The sequence below is a fragment of the Haemaphysalis longicornis genome, unplaced genomic scaffold (assembly GCF_048455015.1).
Source record: "Haemaphysalis longicornis isolate Haplotype H1 unplaced genomic scaffold, Haemaphysalis longicornis Haplotype H1 scaffold_1, whole genome shotgun sequence".
NCBI lineage: Eukaryota > Metazoa > Arthropoda > Arachnida > Ixodida > Ixodidae > Haemaphysalis > Haemaphysalis longicornis.
Window position 1 is genome coordinate 229,753,914 of NW_027526203.1, and position 20,478 is coordinate 229,774,391.

At 45.2% G+C, this 20,478-nt stretch overlaps 1 protein-coding gene across 1 annotated transcript in view; it reads right to left on the reverse strand.

Moving 5' to 3' along the window:
* The window catches only part of Cutlet (chromosome transmission fidelity protein 18 homolog), a 124,531-nt gene that overhangs the window by 54,245 nt on the left and 49,808 nt on the right, over positions 1–20,478 (reverse strand). The window contains exons 10-12 of the mRNA XM_077674142.1: positions 11,900–12,015; positions 8,772–8,865; positions 5,182–5,280 (exon numbers count right to left, since the gene is read on the reverse strand). Coding sequence (XP_077530268.1) covers positions 5,182–5,280; positions 8,772–8,865; positions 11,900–12,015 — 309 coding nt within the window. The remainder of the gene's footprint in view (positions 1–5,181; positions 5,281–8,771; positions 8,866–11,899; positions 12,016–20,478) is intronic.

Consider the following 20,478-nt stretch of genomic DNA (forward strand, 5'->3'; position numbering starts at 1 on the left):
CACATTTGCCGCAGATTCAGGCGAAAATTCCACAATGCGGGAATAGTAAAAATACACAGAATAGTTTGTTGAGTAGACTGTACGTTGGACTTTAAAGGGTCACTAAAGGGCAAAAACAAGTTGGCTTGTATCAATAGGTTACGGTGCCAAGAATATAAATACCCCATTCTCGCAACTAGTAATTGTTTAATAAGGCAGAAAATGCCAGAAACGTGAAAATGGGTGTCGACGCCCCACACTTTTGGGTACCACGGTTTGTGACGTCACAAAAGTGGTGAACGGCGAGAGCTCATTGGAGGAGCATCTATAAATGTTTTTCTGATATGAACAGTTCTTCGGGGGTTGAGCATCACTGTGAAATAAATGTAAATCAAAACATTGCGTGAGCTCATTTTATTTAAAAAACACAAACTACAGCTTTTATACACTGCAAGGCGGGCTGCTTCCTTGACACTTCAGAGTCGGCCACCATGTTTTCAGTTTCGTTTTGGAAAAGACGTCCTCAGCTCTACATTGGTGTGCAATTAGCGAAGTCAGTAATCAATGACGTGAATGCCCGAGTTTCTGCAAGAAACCCCGGCAGAACGCGGCAAAAGGAACAAGGATGTTTAAGCAACTCGCCTGAGCTTCTAATCTTCTGTTCTCCGCACAAGGATGTTGCTATCCATAAACCGTGCCCGTGCCCGGTTCGAAACTTATCGCCCGTGAAAGGTAAAGGGGTAATTATAACCTTGTGGTATTCCGTTCACTGCAAGCCGCTCTTGATTATCTGTAAGCGTCACATAGCACTACGCTTGGGCCCAGGGGAGCCTGGCAGGACTACTCAATCATAATGTTTGCAGGCTGTAATATGTGGCCGGTGGTTTATTCAAGGAGCGTACAAAAAGACATCTTCACTGTCAGCTTATCGCGTTCGACAGCACGAAGTGGGGAGTGCGGTCGCAACTGTTCGCCTTTTACTGATGCACTGTTCACCACGCCGGGAAGGCGCCAACGCGGGGGCTCACAGCGGCAAAGAAAAGCTCACGTGCGGCGGCGCAGCATTCCTGTTCCTTGTATCCCGTCACAGGTGTGTGGCCTTGGGCAGTGGTAGATGCGATGTTGTTGCCATGGGAATCATTGATATATGAAAAAGCATTCCTTGTTCTGTCAGGGCCAAACCATAAAAGTACAAGCCAGACCCTTCAGCAAGAGAAACGTCGGCCATGGCTTGCAGACGTATAAGCTACCGTTGTCAGTGTTTACGCTCTAGACCGCAGCGGTGCTGCCGGTGCTTCGCTTCTAGTTTGCAATGCAATGGCTACGTCATGAAAAAGTGAAAGGGGAAGCAGGTGAGAGAAATGCCAGCTTTGTTTGCTTATTTCTCAGCAAATAATGCATCGTTGCTCGTCGAACAAAAGACGAGAGAGCTACGAAATGTATGATCTTTCAGTTAAAACAAAATTATATTCAGCCTTTAGTGTTCCTTTAGCGTCACAAAAAATCAGAATAGTAAGTTTCGTTTACAGCGTTAAAAAACATTTTTGAAGTTTATTGTATTGGAGGCAACATACACGCTTATTGTATGTTGCCTCCTAGGGCCGCTTCCCTGCCAACTACAGCAACACCGCTGTTCATTATTGGCATGCAGCAAGCTGTCAGGCTGTCAGAGTAGTCTAGCCCTTTACTAGGTACCCACCCCGATGGCTCAATGGCTAAGGCATTGTGCTGCTGATCCCGGGTTCAATCTCAGACGCAATGGCTGCTTTTCTGATGGAGATGAAATGCTTTTCTGATGGCGATGCTTTATGATGGCGATGTTTTGGTTTTGCCGCCCAGCTGCGCCGGGCTGTGTTATCGGTGTTATCTATGGCCGAAGAGAAGTACGTGTTCCATTCTTTATTTTTTATGCCGCATGTGTTATCGCCTTTGATTGGGAGAGTGTTTTGAACTGAGGTCACCAGCCTAGAATAATCTTCTTTAATCAACAGTGTTCTGGATGTAATTGGGCGGTTCAAGATACACTCACGCCGAAAGACAAACGCCCGCAGAGCGGATGCCGCGGTATTCGATTCACCAACACTCGCCTGCGCACGTAACTTTGTTGACCGCTGCTTCGCCGCTGGTGTACTTTTCAATTGTTAGGGGAGCACAAGTTCGCTCCAATAAACTTGTTTTTTTCACTAAGACAAACTGCTTCGTGACAATAGCAAAAAACGACACTGCTGCCTGTTCAGCAGGGGTCAAATGCTCTAAAACGACTGCCGTCACTTTGAAACGAGTTAAATGCGAGCAAATACATGCATTCCAAGGATTGGAGGTCCTGCGCATGGCTGAGGAACTGTGGAAAAGACACAGCGCATCTGTTGGCACAGCAGCTGCTCCAGGGCACGAAATGACACTCAGAACAACGTGCAGAGTAAGTGTTGTTTTGAGCGTTGTAATGCGAAAGCAGCAGTCGATAAAGGATTGGGGGGTTTAACGCGCCGAAGCTACAACCAGGCTATGAGGCACGCCATAGTTGAGGGCCCCGGATTATTTTCGGGTACCTATGGATCTTTAACTTGTGCCAAAATATCAACACATAGGTGTTTTTTCTTTTCGCCTCCGCCAGAAAAGCAGTCATCGCATCCGGGATCGAACTCTGGATCAGCAGCACAATGCCTTAGCCACTGAGCCACTGTGGCGGGTACTTGGTAAAGGGCAAAAGTCTTCTTACAGCCTGACAACTCACTGCATGCCCATAATGAACAGTGGTGTTGGCCGGTGTAGTTGGGTGTGAAGCAGTCATAGGAGGCAACGTACAACAAACGCGTGAGAACCAAACATCAGAAAATTTTTTTCCCCTTTAAAAAAACAAAATTTACTATCATGATTTTTTGTGACATTAAAGCCCACCATACAGTCTACTCGACGAACTATCCCTGTATTTTTATTAGGGTTCCCACATTGAGAAATTTGCGTCCGAACCTGCGGCAAAAGTGCACTTTGGCAGATTTCGGAATTTGTTTTTCAGAAACAGCTCACTTGACTGCTTTAAAAATGTTTTTATAATAAAGTACACCATGAAGTTAAAACGAAAATTTTTTTCAGTTTGCTCCCCATTGTGGAAGATATTTTTAAAAATTGTTAAAATTACCATTTTAGCTGCTAGCAAAACAAGGATGAAATACTTTTTAATAAGATTTAATTTGAATTGCCCGAAAAGACTAGGATACACATGTGCCACGACCAGAGTTTCAGCTTGCCATCTTGTCAAGAATGTTTGAAATAAATTTACAAAGTTGACGCAGTTTTCGCAAGCACTGCACCTTTAAAAGGTTGTTGCGTGGAGTAAAGAGGTTTTTCACGCGCAAAATTACAACCAGGATTCTTCTGGAATGCGGTAATACAGTTGAACCTCGTTATAAGAGGCATGGATGTAAGAGACAATTGGGTATAAGAGACACTATTCAACCACACGGTTGGCTGCCCTATCTTTCCCATTAAATTGACCTCTTTTATAACAGACATCGGATGTAGAAGACAGTTGGTTATAAAGGACAAGTCATCCTTGAATTTTGGCCAGCAATCTCGCTTGTAACAGACATTTTAACTTTACATGTGGTGCCACCAGTCACTAACTGCACTTGTGCCCGTTGTGCAATCAAAGGACACGACAGACGACCGCAGTAGCTATTTATTATAACTTGAGCAAACACACAAAGGTTCAATCAGCTATGAAACGTGGACGAGAAGCCCTGCCAATGGAAATGCAATATTCAGAAGTGGTTAAGGATTGCCATCATGTGTACGAGCACGACCACGCATGCGGGCTTCCGTGTAAGCCAAGAATACCAGGAGTGCACGGTGGGCTCTCCCAATTGCCTAGCTCAAAATCAAGAAGCATCGCAGACGTTGTCCTGCAAGCATGATGAATAGCCAGAGCACACAGCAAAAGAAGCTATGCGCTCTGGCTATTCATCAGGCTTGTGAACTCGACATCTACGATTAATCTTCTGCAAACAGTGAAAGAAGAGAAATCTTGTAAAAGCTGTTGTAAAGTAGATAATCATGAAGCACACAAAGATTCAGAACTAATATTTCATAAATTCTGGGGGCAGAGCATGAATTAGAATAGACCGTTTGCAACATGCGGTAGCCTTCCTTTGCGCTTATTTTAGTCGTATCGTGCCTACATTGAACTAGGGGTTGATCAGCAAGTGAAAACATGGTACCCGCTTATAAGAGACCTCTCATATAAGAGACAGAAACTGCTCCCTAGTACGTGTCTCTTATAAACGGTTTCGCTGCTGAGCACGAGGTCACGGGTTCGATTCCCGGCCGCGGCGGCCGCTTTTCTGATGGAGGCGAAAAGCAAAAACGCCCGTGTGCACGAGATTTCAGCGCACGTTAAAGATCCCCAGGTGGTCAAAATTAATCCGGAGCCCTCCACTACGGCGCGCCTCATCGCCTGCGTTGCGTCGGCGCGTTAAACCCTACAATCAATCAATCTTATAAAGGGTTTAACTGTAAACGAATTTTTCCAGAAAAATTGAAGAGGGTCGAATGGCAGACCTGGGACAAGTGGTGTGGAATGACCCCACTACCTTCTATCTCAGCTAGATTGGCTTTGTTTTTTGCATGGACTGGTAGAGCCTACAACTATTGAAATGCATTATGCGGACGGCTCAAGAGTGGAACATTGCATATAAAAATGCCATTTAATAGGTTACTCGTCAGTGTTTTAGTGTGAAGAATGTCTTAAACAAAATAAAAAAAAAATTTGTGTGCAAGTACGTAAATGCATGTCGCATTGTGGTTTGCGTCATAGTTGTGAGATTCTTTTTTGACAGCCTACTTACCTTCAGTAAGGCTGGCACATCAAAAAATTTTGCCTTCAAACGTTCTAGGGGGTTAACGAGCAAAGCCCCTTCAGTTCAAGTTGTCTCAAGTGATGCGATTTCATTTGGGATAGAGAACGTACCTGTGACAAATTCAGTTGGCAGTCCCTTTAACACAACACAACACTCGCGGGTTCTTGCTTCTGCTGTCATGCACTGCACAAACTGAATTATTTTCCAGGATTTCGGCACTAATTACTAGGCATTTTTAGGGATTTTTTCCCCCCCCTTGTGCACCGTGGGGCTGCGGGTTTACTGGAGACCCTGGGCACATGAAACAAGACTGTATATTGCGTGGGTGGGCCGGTGGCACTCTCACCTGAAGCGTCGACAAGCAGGAGCGCACGTCATTTCCTGCCTTCTCGCAGAGTGCAGCCACGGCCGCCTGGTCCCCTTTCATGCGCTCCCGTCGCATCACCTGCGGCCATGGCGTACACGGCGAACAGCACCTGTCAGGTTCTGTGGGACACGTTTTTTGGTTGCACCCCCCGTCCCCCCTCATCAAAAAACCTCAGCAATCAGAAACCCTTATGAAAATGTAGACTTGGCCCTAGCAGACCACCTGGCGTAACAAGACCCCGCCTCTATGTAGGGTTGGCTGCAGCACCATTCATCACCTCCCAGCTTGAAATGAGGATTCACAACGCACGCATAAAATGAACCAAGTAAAGGACCTTTTTGTGGTCATGCTGAGAAAAAAAAAATCACTGAAGAATGAATGCTTATAAAAAAACCCTGGTTTGAACTTGGGCTAGTTGGCTGTGCTGCATTACAGCAATAAACAGCGCAGAGACGAGGATGAGGAAAGGGATTCGCACATTCTATTAGAATGTTTTTCATAGTCTTTAGAATGTTTCACAATGTTTTTTGAGAATGTTTTCATTAATATTCACAAAAATATTTGCAGAATCAAATTTGCCCAGGTGTTGAAGAAAATGGTAAAAATTAATCTGCGTAAAAAAACACCAATAGTAAAACAAATTTAGAATATTATGAGCGCCCTTTGCTATTCTACCAGTGAAGGTTGACGGGGCGTCGCTCTTGGTGCGAGGACTCTCGGCAGCTTAAAATGCTCCCTTTTCCTCTGTACATTATCTCGCTTGAGCTTCCAAATAAACGGTCGCCTTGAACAACAACCTCTTGAGTGTACTTTGACCGCTCAATATACATTTTGTATTTAAACATTTTAAAAACGTGTCCCAGAAAACAATAAAAAAAGAGTTTCACAGCACAATTTGCTAGGTGCAACAAAAAATGTTGGCATGTGTGGTGCTCGTGCCTTGCAGTGAGGCTGATCCTCCCTTTCAGGATGCAAAATTTTGAAGAGTACTCTTGAAGAAATCTGGCAGCTTGACATCACTGAAGGCACCAAATCCTCCCCTTGTGACATTAAGAAAATGACTGGCTTTGCATTTATGGCGAGCAAAATTGACTCTGGTCAAGCATGCGACGCAAAGAAATCTGCTTGGAGTTGAAAACGAAACTTAGTGGTGAATGCTTGTTGAAGTTCGATGTCCATTGAATATGACCTAGCTTTCAGAACTAACATCTGCTATTTATTATCATCTTCTGACTCTATATTGGACCCTTGCTTGCAGAAAGAAGGTGTGGTGCACTAGAATCACACCCAGCAAGCTTTCACACAGGAGGTGCCACGCAACACTGGTTTAGTAACAACAGCCTCCTTCCTTGCAGTGCCACCTAGCAATTTTGGAAGAAACAATACCAAACTTGCTAGATACTTCACCAGAATAGACAGTACTGCTCAGAAGCAACACAACACCTCCAGAGACACCACTCTATGGGAAGAAAACTGACCGGCCAACAGTTGGCAGCGTGCAAGGCTGATATGACGTGCCCTCCTTGTATGAACTGATATTACTGCATTTACTTGCGTACTTTGCGCCCTTTTTTTCGCGAATTTTTGGCTTCAAAAAAGGGGGTGCACAAATCACGTGGGGATTTCACGAAAAAGTCCGAAATAACATGTAAATGGTTCTAATGCAGAATATACATTTAAGAGAAAATCAAGCCTGATAGCACAAATGAACGCTACTTCTTTATTTATGCAGCACATACTTTTGACTAGTGCAATCCTTTGTGGTCTAGTCTAAATCACTGATAAAAAAATCTGAATCAAAGTCACTGCCACAGCCACTGTCACTCTCTCCCAAAAGCTCATCCCAATACCGCATGTGGCCCATTCACATTGAAGTACTTTGCAGCAACACGGTTTCCTTTTTCCTCAGCAAACTCAATGAGACTGAGTTTGAATTTCGCCATGTAATTATTGTAGCCCATCGCCGCTGAAGCAAAACGTGACTGACCGATGGCGAAACGTGAGCACAAAGGGAGGATTCCGTCACAGTGCGATGCAGGAAAGGAGAGGTGAGGTTGGTGTGACACCGTGGCGGGGCTAATACGCCCTCGCACACCTCCGATGCAGAAATTAGTGTTTCTGAGTCCACGTCTGCATTTGTGTATGTGATGTGTGAGTTCTCACAGTATGTGATGTGCGAGTATGTGATGTGCGAGCTCTCACGGAAGAGAAAGGAAAGGAGGAAAGAGGCGCACACTCGAGCAGTTCTGACTCCCCACGGAAAGGACGAGAGAAGGGGTGTGCATGTGTTAGCAAGGGCAGAGAACGGACAATGTTGACGGGTAGGATGCCTAGATGTTCCTCCTCACCTTTGCTCTGTTGTGGAGGGGCGGCAAGAAGGAACGTCCAGGCACGGAGGAAGAAAGAAACAAGAACGAAGGGACTATGCAAGCGAAGTCTTGTGTATCACTGCGTTCCCATGCTCCATGCCACCACACTACCGCCCAAAGCATGCTTATTTGTGCGCACGCGGCAACGGGTTGTCTCGGGCAAGACAAGAAGCACAAATTATGCACGTGAATTTTTTTTTCTCTGTAAACCTGGATACAACTTGAGAGTGCACAAATTATGCGAGTAAATAAGGTATTTGACAACTTTGGTGTTATCTTTAAACTTTCAGTTGGAGCTCTTATTGCAGGAATCAGGCGGGAGTGAAGTGAAATCATGAGCGGCATTCTTTTTGTTTGTTTTGAGGAACAAGGGCAACGAAGCCACCACAGCAAATCGTCTCGAAGTTGGGTAACTGCGTCGAAACCCCAAATATGAATTTTGCAATGGAGAAATGAAACCAAAACTGCTGGAAACTGGATGAAAGGCCAGGTCTATTAGACATGCAGCATACCTTCGTAAAAAAAAGTTTTGGAAGAATAAAACTACCTTTAGTCTAAACCAAAGCTTACTAAAGAATAGCTGGCATGATTTTCAGGTAATTTTCACTGCTCGGAGATGTCAGATCGCAAAGCTAACAACACAATTTGATGTTCAACCTGCTGGGAGCCTTTAGATCAATCATAAAAATTTGATGTAAGGCCCGTCAACAATCCGTCGATGTTGCAAGAGTGAGATAAAATTAAATTGATTTTAAATGTGCAGTGCCAGAAATATGTAAGCACTGAAGGGTGCTAGGTGCACAAAAAATTACTCCGTCGAAATCAGTGACCTAAAGCATCAATTACTGGTAACAGATATGAATAGGCATGGTAACAAGAAAATAAGCAACACACAACAGCGCCCCCCCCCCCTTTTGTTTCACAACAAAGGTCCCAAAGTACGACAGGTACTCAAATTTTCAGCATTTTAAATATTAACATTACAAAAATGTCATTTCCTTTTTCGCTTTTCTTTTGTTGCAAGACTGAGGGAGGCTAATTATTGTCAGGCAGGGCTCAGAATTGAGCCAATGCAATAAGCCAGCTCTCCACAAAAACAACTTTAAATGAAATCTCATTAGGAGCTCAACAAAAAGTCTAGGAGCCTGAGAAAGGGGCATCCGTCTCTTTGTGGGAAGAACAGGGCGGTTCTTTCTCTACCTCCAGGAGCCGAGTGGTGAGGCGGGCCTTCTGTGTCACGGGGAAGTGAAGCATCAGGGCAACCTGCCGCAAGGGCCGCAGGGCTGGCACATACCTGCACGTACGCGCCACATCAGCACTCTCCCCTTTCAAAACACTGCTATCAAGGTAAACTGTGCCACAAGCAGCATGATTGAACCGTTTGTAGTTCCTCCTGTGCCTGCTCATTGACAAGAGTACGTTTCCTGGCTTATAACTCGACAAGTTAGACAAGGAGCTCTCTCTACCTTTATCTCTCCTTTGTTTCCCTCACTTTTTTTTGTGATGCACAGTATGCCATCTTAGGTCACAACCATGACCGTGCTCTCTCCTAGCTGCAAACAAGAAAGCAACCTTACTAAAATGGCCAGGTGCATTTTTTTTCTACAACATCACACAGTAATTTTCCTTTTCATAAGCCATGAACAATTTCTGCGAATACACCTTCAAGATTTACAACGTCCGAAATCGTCGTCGATTGGAAAGGGTGTGGTGGCAGTGCCAATGCAGTGTCACTGCATTTATTTTGATCCTTTACTAGCTTACCAAGGCGCTTTTGTCGCCTAGTACGGCCTGTGAACTAGGCCCGTTCTTCTATTGCTACAAATAAACCTGTTTTTTGCCTTTTCTCATGATATTAAAAAGCTTTAGAACCTTTTCTTACTGTAGTTTAGTACAGAGCTAGTTTTTACAGTTATGGCCAACCTCCACGCAGCAAAAAACCAGCAAAGTAGCAAATGATACCCTGCAGCCATTGTGAGACTGCAAGCACAAAACAAAACAAAAATAAAAAGGCGATTCGCCGACAGTCTACCCAAGCTAGATATAATATTTCAGTAGAGCAACAATGTTTGGCTCTGACCGGAATTACAGCCTAAGGCAGTGGCCAATCGGCTCACTGCTTCCAGTTTGGCTCTCTGGACGTGCATGCTTCTTTGACCTGGGCAGAGTTCATCACTTGTTCATAGCACGGAGGGTGATGTCGATGAAACTGAGGCGGCCCTTCACTTCCAGCGCCTACCACAAGAACTTCGTAGTCAAAAGTTGCTCCACAGAGGTTGGCCTTTACAGGTATTCTTGCCCAAATTCTCTTAGGAAGGAAATGGCACACATAAGTATTTACTGAAGGGCCTCGTTTTCTTTATGGACGGGTTGTAAATGTTTTTCAGGGTGGCAGAAAAAAAAACAATTGAAAAGATATGATTTCCGGAGCTTTTATGAAGCTTTCTCATAGGATATCGTGGCACTAATAGAGAGAAAAAAAAAAGAACTGGTGAAGCTTGCACTGAGTAGCGCAAGGCTTGAACTGCCGCAAAGCTGCAGGATTTCTTTACACATGAGCACTGAAGGACACATCACCACGCATTTGTACAAGTTTGAAATTGTTTATTTACATTTCCCATTGTCGCTTTGCATTGTGCTAGCAGCAGCCATCGTCATATCCATCGATATCGTCGTGTTCCTCATGCCAAGCATTACATACGCGGTAGCACTTGACGGTGAGTGGCGTCAAGGTTCTGTGGAGAGCAGGTGTTGCGCCAGCTGTGGCGTCGTTGGTTGCTAAATCCACAGCGCGAGTCGGGGCTCAGTGTACTCTGCAGATTTTTCTATCACTTGAATGACAACATGAATGTGATCCATAGTTGAGTACCCTTTCGTAAACCCAGCCTGCTCTCTAAGTCATTGCGAATCTAGGCTGTCACCTATGCGGCTAACTATAACTTTGGTAAATAGCTTGTAAACAACTTAGAGTAGGCTGATGGGTCTGCAATTCTTAAAGTCCTTGGGATCTCCCTTCTTATGAATCAGAAAAATGTTGGCGTTTTTCCAGGCTATGGGCACTTTTTGAGTCTTCAAGCATTCCGAAAATAGTACAGCAAGCTTTTCCAGTACAATACCTCCTCCCTCCTTCAAAATATTCCCGGTGATGCCATCGTGCCCTGCAGCTTTTCCTATTTTCATGCCTTTGAGATCCTTTCTAACTTCCTCTTTGGTAATTAGTGGGATATCGCAAATTAAGCTTGTACTCTCAGTAGCTTTCCCTGATCTAACGTCAGTCATACAGTCTGGTGTAGAATCACCCTGCTGCCTTTATTATTTCATCCATGTCGTGCATAATGTCACCCTGCTCGTTTCTAAGTGCATACATCCAGTCTTTGCCGATGGCTAGCTTTCTCTTAGTTGCTTTCAAGCTTCCCCCTATTTGCAGGGTTTCCTCGATCGCTGCCATGTTATATGCACGAATGTCGTTTGCTTTACTTCTGTTAATCAGTTTCGACAGCTTGGCTAATTCAATCTGATCTGCCGTACTCGACACTTTCATGTTCTTACGTTTGGCAATTACTAATTCCTTCGTTTTCTTAGTTACTTTTTCAGTTTGTTCCCTGCGCGTTGCTTCTCCCACAGCTGCTGCTGATTCACTGATTTCCGATGTTAGGTTGTCATTAAGCCTGTCTACACTCACCTCGTTCTGCTCGTCTAGAAGTGTGAAAGAAGCTTATTAGGGGAAAAAAAGACATTTGGGAACGCTTTCATCAGTCAGAAACACCTTGCATCACTAAACTTGAATTTCTGTTCTCTAGCACAGAACTGAAATAACGCTTCCTAAGTATGTTTGGTTTTTTATTACTTGCCGAGGCTAAGACAACAGCAACCTAGAAATGCACAACGAGGGTGAAACAAAAAACCGGGCTTATACAGCAGTAGAAAACAGAATTCGCATTCCTAACATGCCTATTATAACTGGGCTGTGTTTTATTTAGTGTTTACATAATACCATTGCAAATACATATGCGAGCGAAGAAGACAAACAGGTGAGCATAACCACCTCATCAGTCAGGCCACTGCAATGCATGGGCTCACTGAAGGACACTGCATTTGGCAAAAATGCTACTGCACAGACCAGCATGTGGCTGAAATAGAGCACACTTGCAACTTAGCTAACCTGTACAGAGAACAAAAGTAAAATTAAGTTTATCACAGCAGAATGCCTTATAAATGCTTCTGGTGCAAATTGAAGCGCTTGTTGAAATTTAGCCGTGCAAATTTTTCGACCAACACATTTCGCAGGCTAACGTCTTTTCCTTAACAAATAACCAGTGGGCGCTCACAGTTCGTTGCAGATGCAGATGATTGGTCTGAGCAGCAGGCTTCCCTCTTTCTTTTTCTTCTTCCCCGTGCTCTGCCCAGTGCACTTGATAATGTTGACCAGCACGTTGATGGAAGCCTGATGAAAGAGAGACAGCAGTCAAATCAGCTTTGGCCATACAAGCTACTACAACCAAACAATTTTTCACCTTCTTGCACTAAAAAGAACCTATAAACAACCTCGAATCAGAGCCTCACAATCACTTACAAAGAGCTAGAAAGCTGGCTGACAAGACGCTAACTACGACAAGACAGGTTGAATATTACAGACACTATTACCACCACTCTATACGCCTCGAGTGCGGCCTGTAGGGGCGCCACTGAAATCCCCCTAGCGGCCCGTTTCGGAAGCAGGCGCAGGAGTCTCCGTCTCGCTCCCCATTGTCGCTGCTGCTTTTGCGGCATGTTCACGACTGAGATTTAGCGTTTGCGGGTGTTGGAAATCCATGTTTATGTGAAGCAGTCACTCTGTACGCAAATGGGGTGTGTTTACGAGAGTGTAAATGCTTCTGACGCGATCTTAGTGTGGTATATTCGGTCTGTATAAGCGCCAGGTGTGTGTCACAGGCCAGCGTCGCGGAACCGGCGTATGCATGGACCTGATCGTAGTTACACTGCCCTGAATTTACTAGCAGTATATAACCACCTCTTCCTCTGGTGTTCATGCTATGGGTATACGACTACGATGTAAATCAGTTTTGTGCGCTTACATATTCAGCGGAACACTCATACCTGACAGCACGCCAGTTACTTTTGCCAATAATATACCTCAGATATTGGTCACCACCATTTACAAGCCAGTGTGTGTAATTTCGGGAATATTCAACGCAAGTGCAACGAATAATGCAGAATTATACTCGGGGATCAGCACACGACTAAGAGTTGTCTTGTAGTGAGGTGAGCGCCCGCAAACATTCGTCTGCTACTTATACCCTCTGCGACCAGCGCTCAGGCTGGCTTAGAATATAATCGGCGTCCGCGACTAAACGCTTCTTCGAAATATCGTCACATGGCACAGGGAGCCTGCAGAATAAAGGAGAAACTGAAATCAGAGGGCCTTATCACATACCCCACTCTTTCATCGCTTGCGAACTGCCTACCCTGTATACTTCCAAAAATGCGTCCGCCGAACGATGAGGTGTTCGTTCAAGACGAAAAACAAAACGACAGTGAACGCGAGATTTGCGTGTGTGATTACCTAAACATTCTTTGCTTGATTCCGCTCCGCATTTGTACAAAGCGTCCTCCTCCCCTACCCCCCACCTACGTCTCGCGAAATAGCGTATAGTTGCAAGGTGAGCCCTACCTGGCTTAAATTTTGACGAACGTCTTTAGCATGTCAGAAGTTGCACTGTATTTTTTTTTTCATTTCCGTTAGAGCTATTATTTTTCTTCCGCACTTGCACAGCATGTATTTATCGGTGGTTTCATATTAGATTGCCTTGGTTCTTGCTATAAAGCATGTGTGGGCACATAAACGACGTACAGGCTTGAAATATGCGTAACATTTTCGCATGACTTATATTCTTATAAAATGCAAAAGTTATTGTCCGGGATTGGCTAATCACATCCCCGAAACATATTTTTCGGCGACGTATATATTCAAAACAAAGCCGCATTCGTTGTCCACGCTGCAAAATGAAGCCAACCTCTCACTGTGCCAGTATCAGGTCTAAACGAGGCGACAGTAGAATTCATTGTGCCTGACGTATTTGGAGGTGACAGGGGTGATATGCTGCTACCGTCGACGACGCCCGGAAGAGCGGCGACGATGCGCGCAGAACCGCACCCCCGGGTAGCTCTTGCAGGCGATCGTGTGCTCTACGAAGACGCAGCTGCTTTTTAAGTGACCTAAACGTACTCTTTGCTTATAGACGTCACCATAACAAGTTTTTTTAGGGCGCGGAAAGGCGAAAAGAAGTGAAACAGAACCAAAACACTGCATGAGCCCCTATGAGCCACGCAGCGCACATCCCGTCAACGCCGCGGAGAAGCGGCGGCAGGCGGCGCAGTGATTGCGAAGCTCGAGGCGTATAGCACGGCCTACAGAGCTATTCCAAATTCACTGTACACCCTTCTGAGGTCGGAAACAAAATATGAAAAGAATGAAACAGTGCTTCTACAGAACAAACGGAATGGGAATGACTGGCAATTTTTGCCCCTCAGCTAGAGTTGGAATTCTGTGCTGCCTGCACAAAGCAAGAACCTTTAGATAGGACACCCACTTTTTTCCACTGACTAGATTGGGTGGCAAGCTCTAAAAGCCTCTTCTGGCAAACGGAAAGAAAACAGGGACGCTGCTCGTTTTAGTTAGCAAAGCAGTGCCTATGCACTCTGAGACGTGTTCGCTTCAAGCATGACATCCAAACTGCTGTAGGGGGACAGAGTGCAAGACTGAGACGAAGGGAGAGGGGCTAGAATGGTGAGTGTGAACAAACTAACCCAAGCGAATAAACAAAAGTTGGTTCGCTTCGGTGCACAGGAGAACGTCAAGCATTGTTCTGTACAAAAGTGATTGACAGGTGTGTTACATTTACAGATTCACCCCAACTACCTGCCACGCCACACCAGCATCAGGGACAGCAAATCTATCATAGCAGTGGAAACTGAACAGCTCTGAAAGCAAACGCGGAGTGAGCAGACACTGAATGTGGCTTCAACCCTGCCGAGCACATGAGAAGTTGAAATGCACTCGCACTTACTTCTGCTTTATCACTGGCTGCTTAACATAGGGGGGGGGAAGGGAGGGGCACTGATCTTAAAACAACTTTTTTTAAATTTTCAAGTAAACTCTGTGAAACTTGTCAGCCTTGCTGCTTTCTTCCCACTGATTTCAAATATGCCATTATTTTTTCAGTTGGTCAATTAGTTCCCAAGATAATCAGAGATAATTAGCCATTTTTGGTGGAACAATTAACAAAACAGTGGTGGTATTAAACTGTAATCTTTGTACTTTCCAATGCTATGAACCCTGGTGAATGCAGTAACTGAAGTGGTTTTTTGATGCATCGCTTGGAACTAATTTCACAGTTCATTAAGCTTTGAACACCAATTTCAAACACCAAAGCCATTTCGAACACCCATTTCAAACACCAAAAATTATCAAATTCAAAATTTTTGTCCAGGCGTCGAAGAAACTTAAAAAAAGGAAGTTGTGTATAAAAAACACTAGTAGAAAAAATTTAGAATATATGTGTTGCAGAAAAACATTTCAACAATTGGTCCTAGAAAAAATTGGGCCCATCTCCCCACGAGGGGGACTCGAGTAAATGCGTCGCATAAGGGGGTGGGTGTATTGCGTTAACGTTTAGTGTTTGGGGAGTTGGTGGTAGTGAATGCGTTGTATCAGCAGCTTCTTGACGTAGTTTGAATGAGTCAAGGATATAAGGCGCGTTTGTAGCCTCCCATTCTGTGTCGACTTTGTGGCGCAGTGGGTAGAGCACCATGTACATTGCGTTCCGCCCGCAGGGTCAAGGGATCGAAACCAGGCGCCGGATAGTATTTTTTTTATATAGTGTAGGGGGGGGGGGGGGGGGGGTGCGGACTACGACAACGGACGTCAACGCGGGTGACATCGTGAGTGCTCTGAAATGCTCTGCATTTAAAAAAAATTTAGATGCACGGAACAATTTGTCAGATACCACAGTCTACGCTCGTTACAGCGGATCCGGCAACAACGGACTTTCAGTTACAACAGACCATTTCGGTTGGTTTGTCTGGTCCCCATGCATTTTAAATGGAGTCCACTCCGTTGACAACGGACCCGGCTAGAGCAGACTATCGGCTACAACAGACTAAAGTTTAGGCGAAAATTGTTTCGACTGAACGTTTATAGCGGACTTCCGCGGGGCCGGCACTTGGCAAGAAAACTATTATGTCTGGCAACATTGCTGGCAGCCGGGTCGTTGGCGCAGCCAAGCCAAGCCAGTGTTTTTTTTTTTTTTTTTTTGTGCGACCAGCGGCATGAGCGGCAGGGTAGTTGATTTCACTGTCGGATAAATTAAGTGTAATTAACGCTGTTGAACATGGTGAAAAACAGGCTGACATCGCCAGAAGTACAGGCCTGTCTAAGCAGAGTGTCTGCTCTACCGTCAAGAACAAGGCCGCTGCCGATAAACGCGACGGGTGGACCACGAAACAACCCAAACCCGTTTTGCCTGTCTCAAAATCCCACTGTCAAAATAAACTGGCTATTTCCCCTCGTGTTCAAAATCCCTCCTCTCATATGCCCATGTTAGCAATTGCCCCCTCTCGTGTCCCCTCGACCTCCTTCCTCTCCTCAGCAAAAACGAAGGATGGCTCGGCTTTTGTTGCGTGCGTGGGGACGTACTATGAGTGCTCCCCTGCTATGACTGGTGAAGCGGGGGGGGGATCCCCTCAGGCTTTAACCCGTATTTAGGCCACGTCGTCAACGTGTAAGTTCCATGCTATTATAGATTGATTGTATAGGGCTTCCCGCGCCGACGCAAAGCAGGCGATGAGGCGCGCCGTAGTGGAGGGCTCCGGATTAATTTTAACCACCTGGGGATCTTTAACATGTGCCGAAATCTCGTACACACGGGCGTTTTGATTTTCGCCTCCATCAGAAAAGCGGCCGCCGCGGCCTCCATGCTATTATAGAAAACCTAACTATCCCTTCTCTTTACTGGGCCTAACACTGACGACCCGGCCGGACCGAAGCCTTTAAATTTCGCCACAAAAGACACACACTTTATTCTTCTGCTGCAGTTCTTTTTTATTTATTTGCAGCTTGGAGGCACGGCCGTCTTTTCCTTCCAGGCGCATCGAGCTCGCACAATGCCAGGCGAAGCTCCCCTGCTCGTTCCCACTAAAACGGTCGCTCCCCTCTCCAGCTCGAGGAGAGGGCTTTCACGGCAGGGGGAGGCGCAACACGTGGGAAGAAAGACAGGGATTATGGACAGTGGGATTTTGAGACACGGGGGAAGCGAGGCGGGAAAACTGCGACAGGGGAAATGCGACATAGGGAAACGGTGCTACACCCAACGTGACTCCGGTGAGATTGAAAACAGGGCTATCGAATACTCGAAGTGGTGCACTCGGAGGTGAGTCTGCCCTTGTCAGTTTTTTTATGTAATAAAAAACTCGGGTTCAGTGAAGTTCGGCTTTTATTATTCCCACGCATGCATCATTCCCATTTCGTTTGGTGAATAAGGTAAGAAATGCCTCAAGTAGGGGTTGTTCCCCATCCATTGTGTGCAATCTGCCGGTAACCGTGCGCAGTCCAACTGGTCTAACTTTCGATTTTACAGCTGTCCGTCATCTGATTATTTCATTACAGCTGTTTCAATGACCAGAATAAAGTCGCTAAAAATGTGGAAGCTGCCTTGAGGGAACGTCAGGCAGCAATCCGATTTGTTTGACGAACGGTTTCGGGAAAACCTGCCTCGTCGTGAGGGGATTTAAAAGAGCCTAGCTAATGCTGATGGGCACGACTGGTGTTTTATAGCTGGTTTATAATTTCGCCTAGTTATATTTTTGCTTTATTTGCTCAGCTTATCTTGCGTCTTTACACGCTTGACCGCATGCGCTAGGCTTTTTCGAAGTGCCGGTGCTAAGCTTTGGAACCCCCCCCCCCCCCCGTCGGATACTGCATGCTACGGCTACAGCGGACATTTTTTTCCGGATTCAGAGGGTCCGTTGTAACGGGCGTAGACTGTAGTACGTATAAAGAAAATGCTAGCACGTGTGGTGCCCACACCTTGTGGTGAAGCCCAACCTCTATCTCAAAGTTCGCAATTTTGGATGGTTCTTTAGAAGAAATCTGGTGGTTTGACATTATTTCAGGCACCAATTAGTCCCCACATGATGTAAAAACACCTTGTCAATGATTACGGCCAGCACAAGATTCAAGGCAAGCAAGCGATGCGAAGAAATCCGCTTGGAGTTGAAAACCAAACTCGGTGGTGGATGCTTGTTGACATTCTGATCGTCACTTATCTGTCAGAACCTTCATTTGCGGTTTATTATTATCTTCTGACTCACTATGGTAGCCCTGCTTGCAGGAATAAGGTGCAATGCACTAGAATCATGGCCAGCAAGCTTTCACGAAGTAGCTGTCGCGATAAGGAGAGAGTTCAGCACTATGAGCCTCCTACATTGCAGCGCCACCTAACATTTTCGAAAAGAAACAATATGAAGCCTATTGCAGACTGTCATAATAGACAGTTCTACTAAGAAGCGACACTAGACCTCCGGAAATACCTTCGTACGAAAATGAAATTGCCCGGTGAACAGCTGGTGGTGTTCAGGGCTGATTGGAAGCGCTCTCCTCATCTGAACTGATATCCGACGACTTGGTGTTATCTTTCGACTTTCAGCTGAAGCTGTTATTGCAGAAGTAAGGTGTGGGTGAAGGGGAATCACGAGAGGTGTGCTTTTTTTCGAGGAACAGTAGCAGGCAACAAAGGCGCTGTGGCAAAGCGGCTTGAAGTTGGGTAAGTGCGTAGTAGCGCCAAATATGAATTCCTCAACTTAAGAACGAAGCTGAAATGGCTCGAAATTGGCTGAAAACACCAGGTCCACTTGTTAGACATGCGGGAGACCTTCAGAAATAAACTTTGGCAGAATAAAGTTGCCCTTTCTCCGAAACAATGATCACTAATGAATAGCTGTTGTCATTTTCAGGGAATTATCACCTCTCAATTCTGTCGGATTACAAAGCTGACAACATAATTTGCTATTTGACTTGCTAGGAGCCTTTTGATAAAAAGAAATGATGGTAATGCAGCATCAGCACAAGCGGCATGCTTTTTTGTCCAGTGTTCTAGCCATGCCCCCTTTCGCAAAAACACATGCACCTCAGCTCGTAAAACAACGGCGTCAAAAATCTCAATGTCGCCGGAGCAGGAAAATTTAAACTGATTCCAAAAGCACCGTGCCTAGGCTAAGCTCTGGGGCGCATTAGGTGTACGAGAAACGACTACAACATGTCATAATTGGCAACAAAAAGCATCAACCACCAGTGATCGATTTGAATAGGCATGGTGACAAAAGAGTTATTCTGTCGAGCTCGAGCTGGGTTGGGCTCGGGCTATTATTTTAAAATTTTGCCAGGCTCGGGCAGGGCCCAGGCCGTGTCTTTACCGGCCGGGCCGGGCCAGGCCGAGCCTAAGAATTGTGACGTGTGCAGTGCACTAGTCTACATTAAAATTGGGACTGCGTTATAGTCAAAGGAATACCTTAGTTAACTAATCAAACATTATTTTTTATAACAGATAGCAATCTGCAGCATTTACACGCAGCATCAAAAATGCATTCTAATTTTTTTAAGCAAACAACCCGTGCCTAGTTTAGAGCTGGAAACATAACTACAGCATTCTCAGGTTTTAAAGGGGCCATGCAGACAAAACACAAGTTTAGTTAATTTGAAAGATTGCCTTGTTAGAATCATACTGACACCACTTTTAACGCACACTTCGCTCAAATAAGCTATATAAATAAGAAAAAAAGAAATGGCCATGCGACCCACCAGCTCATTTCCCGCAACAGAACCGATGATGTCATATGCCCAGCTGTGCAATTGGCTGAGGTCGGCAAAAGCAAACGCGAATTAGTCAGGGCTTATAAGCTTGCCGAACGAGCTATTCGCGCTTAAATGTAATGCATATTCATTTTACAGCCATAAGAATGGTGGGGTAAACAATGAAAGTTACGAAAATTTACGTAAACATAGAAGTACCGATGCGCACTGCTGTTGGTACTGGGTGCACTACACTGGCCGATTGGCGTAAGCGACGTCTTACATGACCCTGTTTGTCGAGCATACCCTATTGTCCCGCGAAGCGATTACTTTCTACCGTAACAAAAACAAACCAGGTGCAAATACAATAAAAATAAAGCAACGGCGGACAACGGTACGTGGCTCCGTATGATAGCGCCATCTGAGAGGACTGATGGTAAGCGAGGCTACAGAGACTAATGATGCACTGGATGTTCGTTTGAATACCCACCCCCTGTGACTTCATGGCAGACGTCACGAAAACACACAATTTGGCGGAAGAACCAAATTTAACTAAATTGATTAATTTCTCAGTGAATACGGCATAGTTTGCTGCTGGAAAAGCGCTGCGGACACTATAAAACACGAAATCTTCCGAATAAAATAAACTTGTATTTTGTCTGCATGGTTAGCCTTCTCAAAACCTAAAGAGAGAGAGAGAGAGAAAGAGAGAGAGAGATGACTTTATGCCCAAGATGGGTTTTGAAGGGAAGACGTCTTGAACAATCTCCTTTCCTTAGCCATCATCGCCGAGGTTTTTTTTTTTTTGTTATTGTTTTTTTGTTTTTTTCGACCACTAGGTTGTGCTAAAAAGTAACAAGCTGGACTTCCAGTTGAAAAAAACAAGCTGTCCCATGCTGCTTGCGGGACATGAAACGAGACCTGCTCTCGAGAACTGGCCAAGTTTGCCACTGAAATGACATGTCAGTAGCAAGCCTTTATAATGACTGGAACCAGGGGGGCAACATGCATCGAATAAAGAACACCCCCCTTGTTCTTTCTTCCTCCACATCATTTCACTCC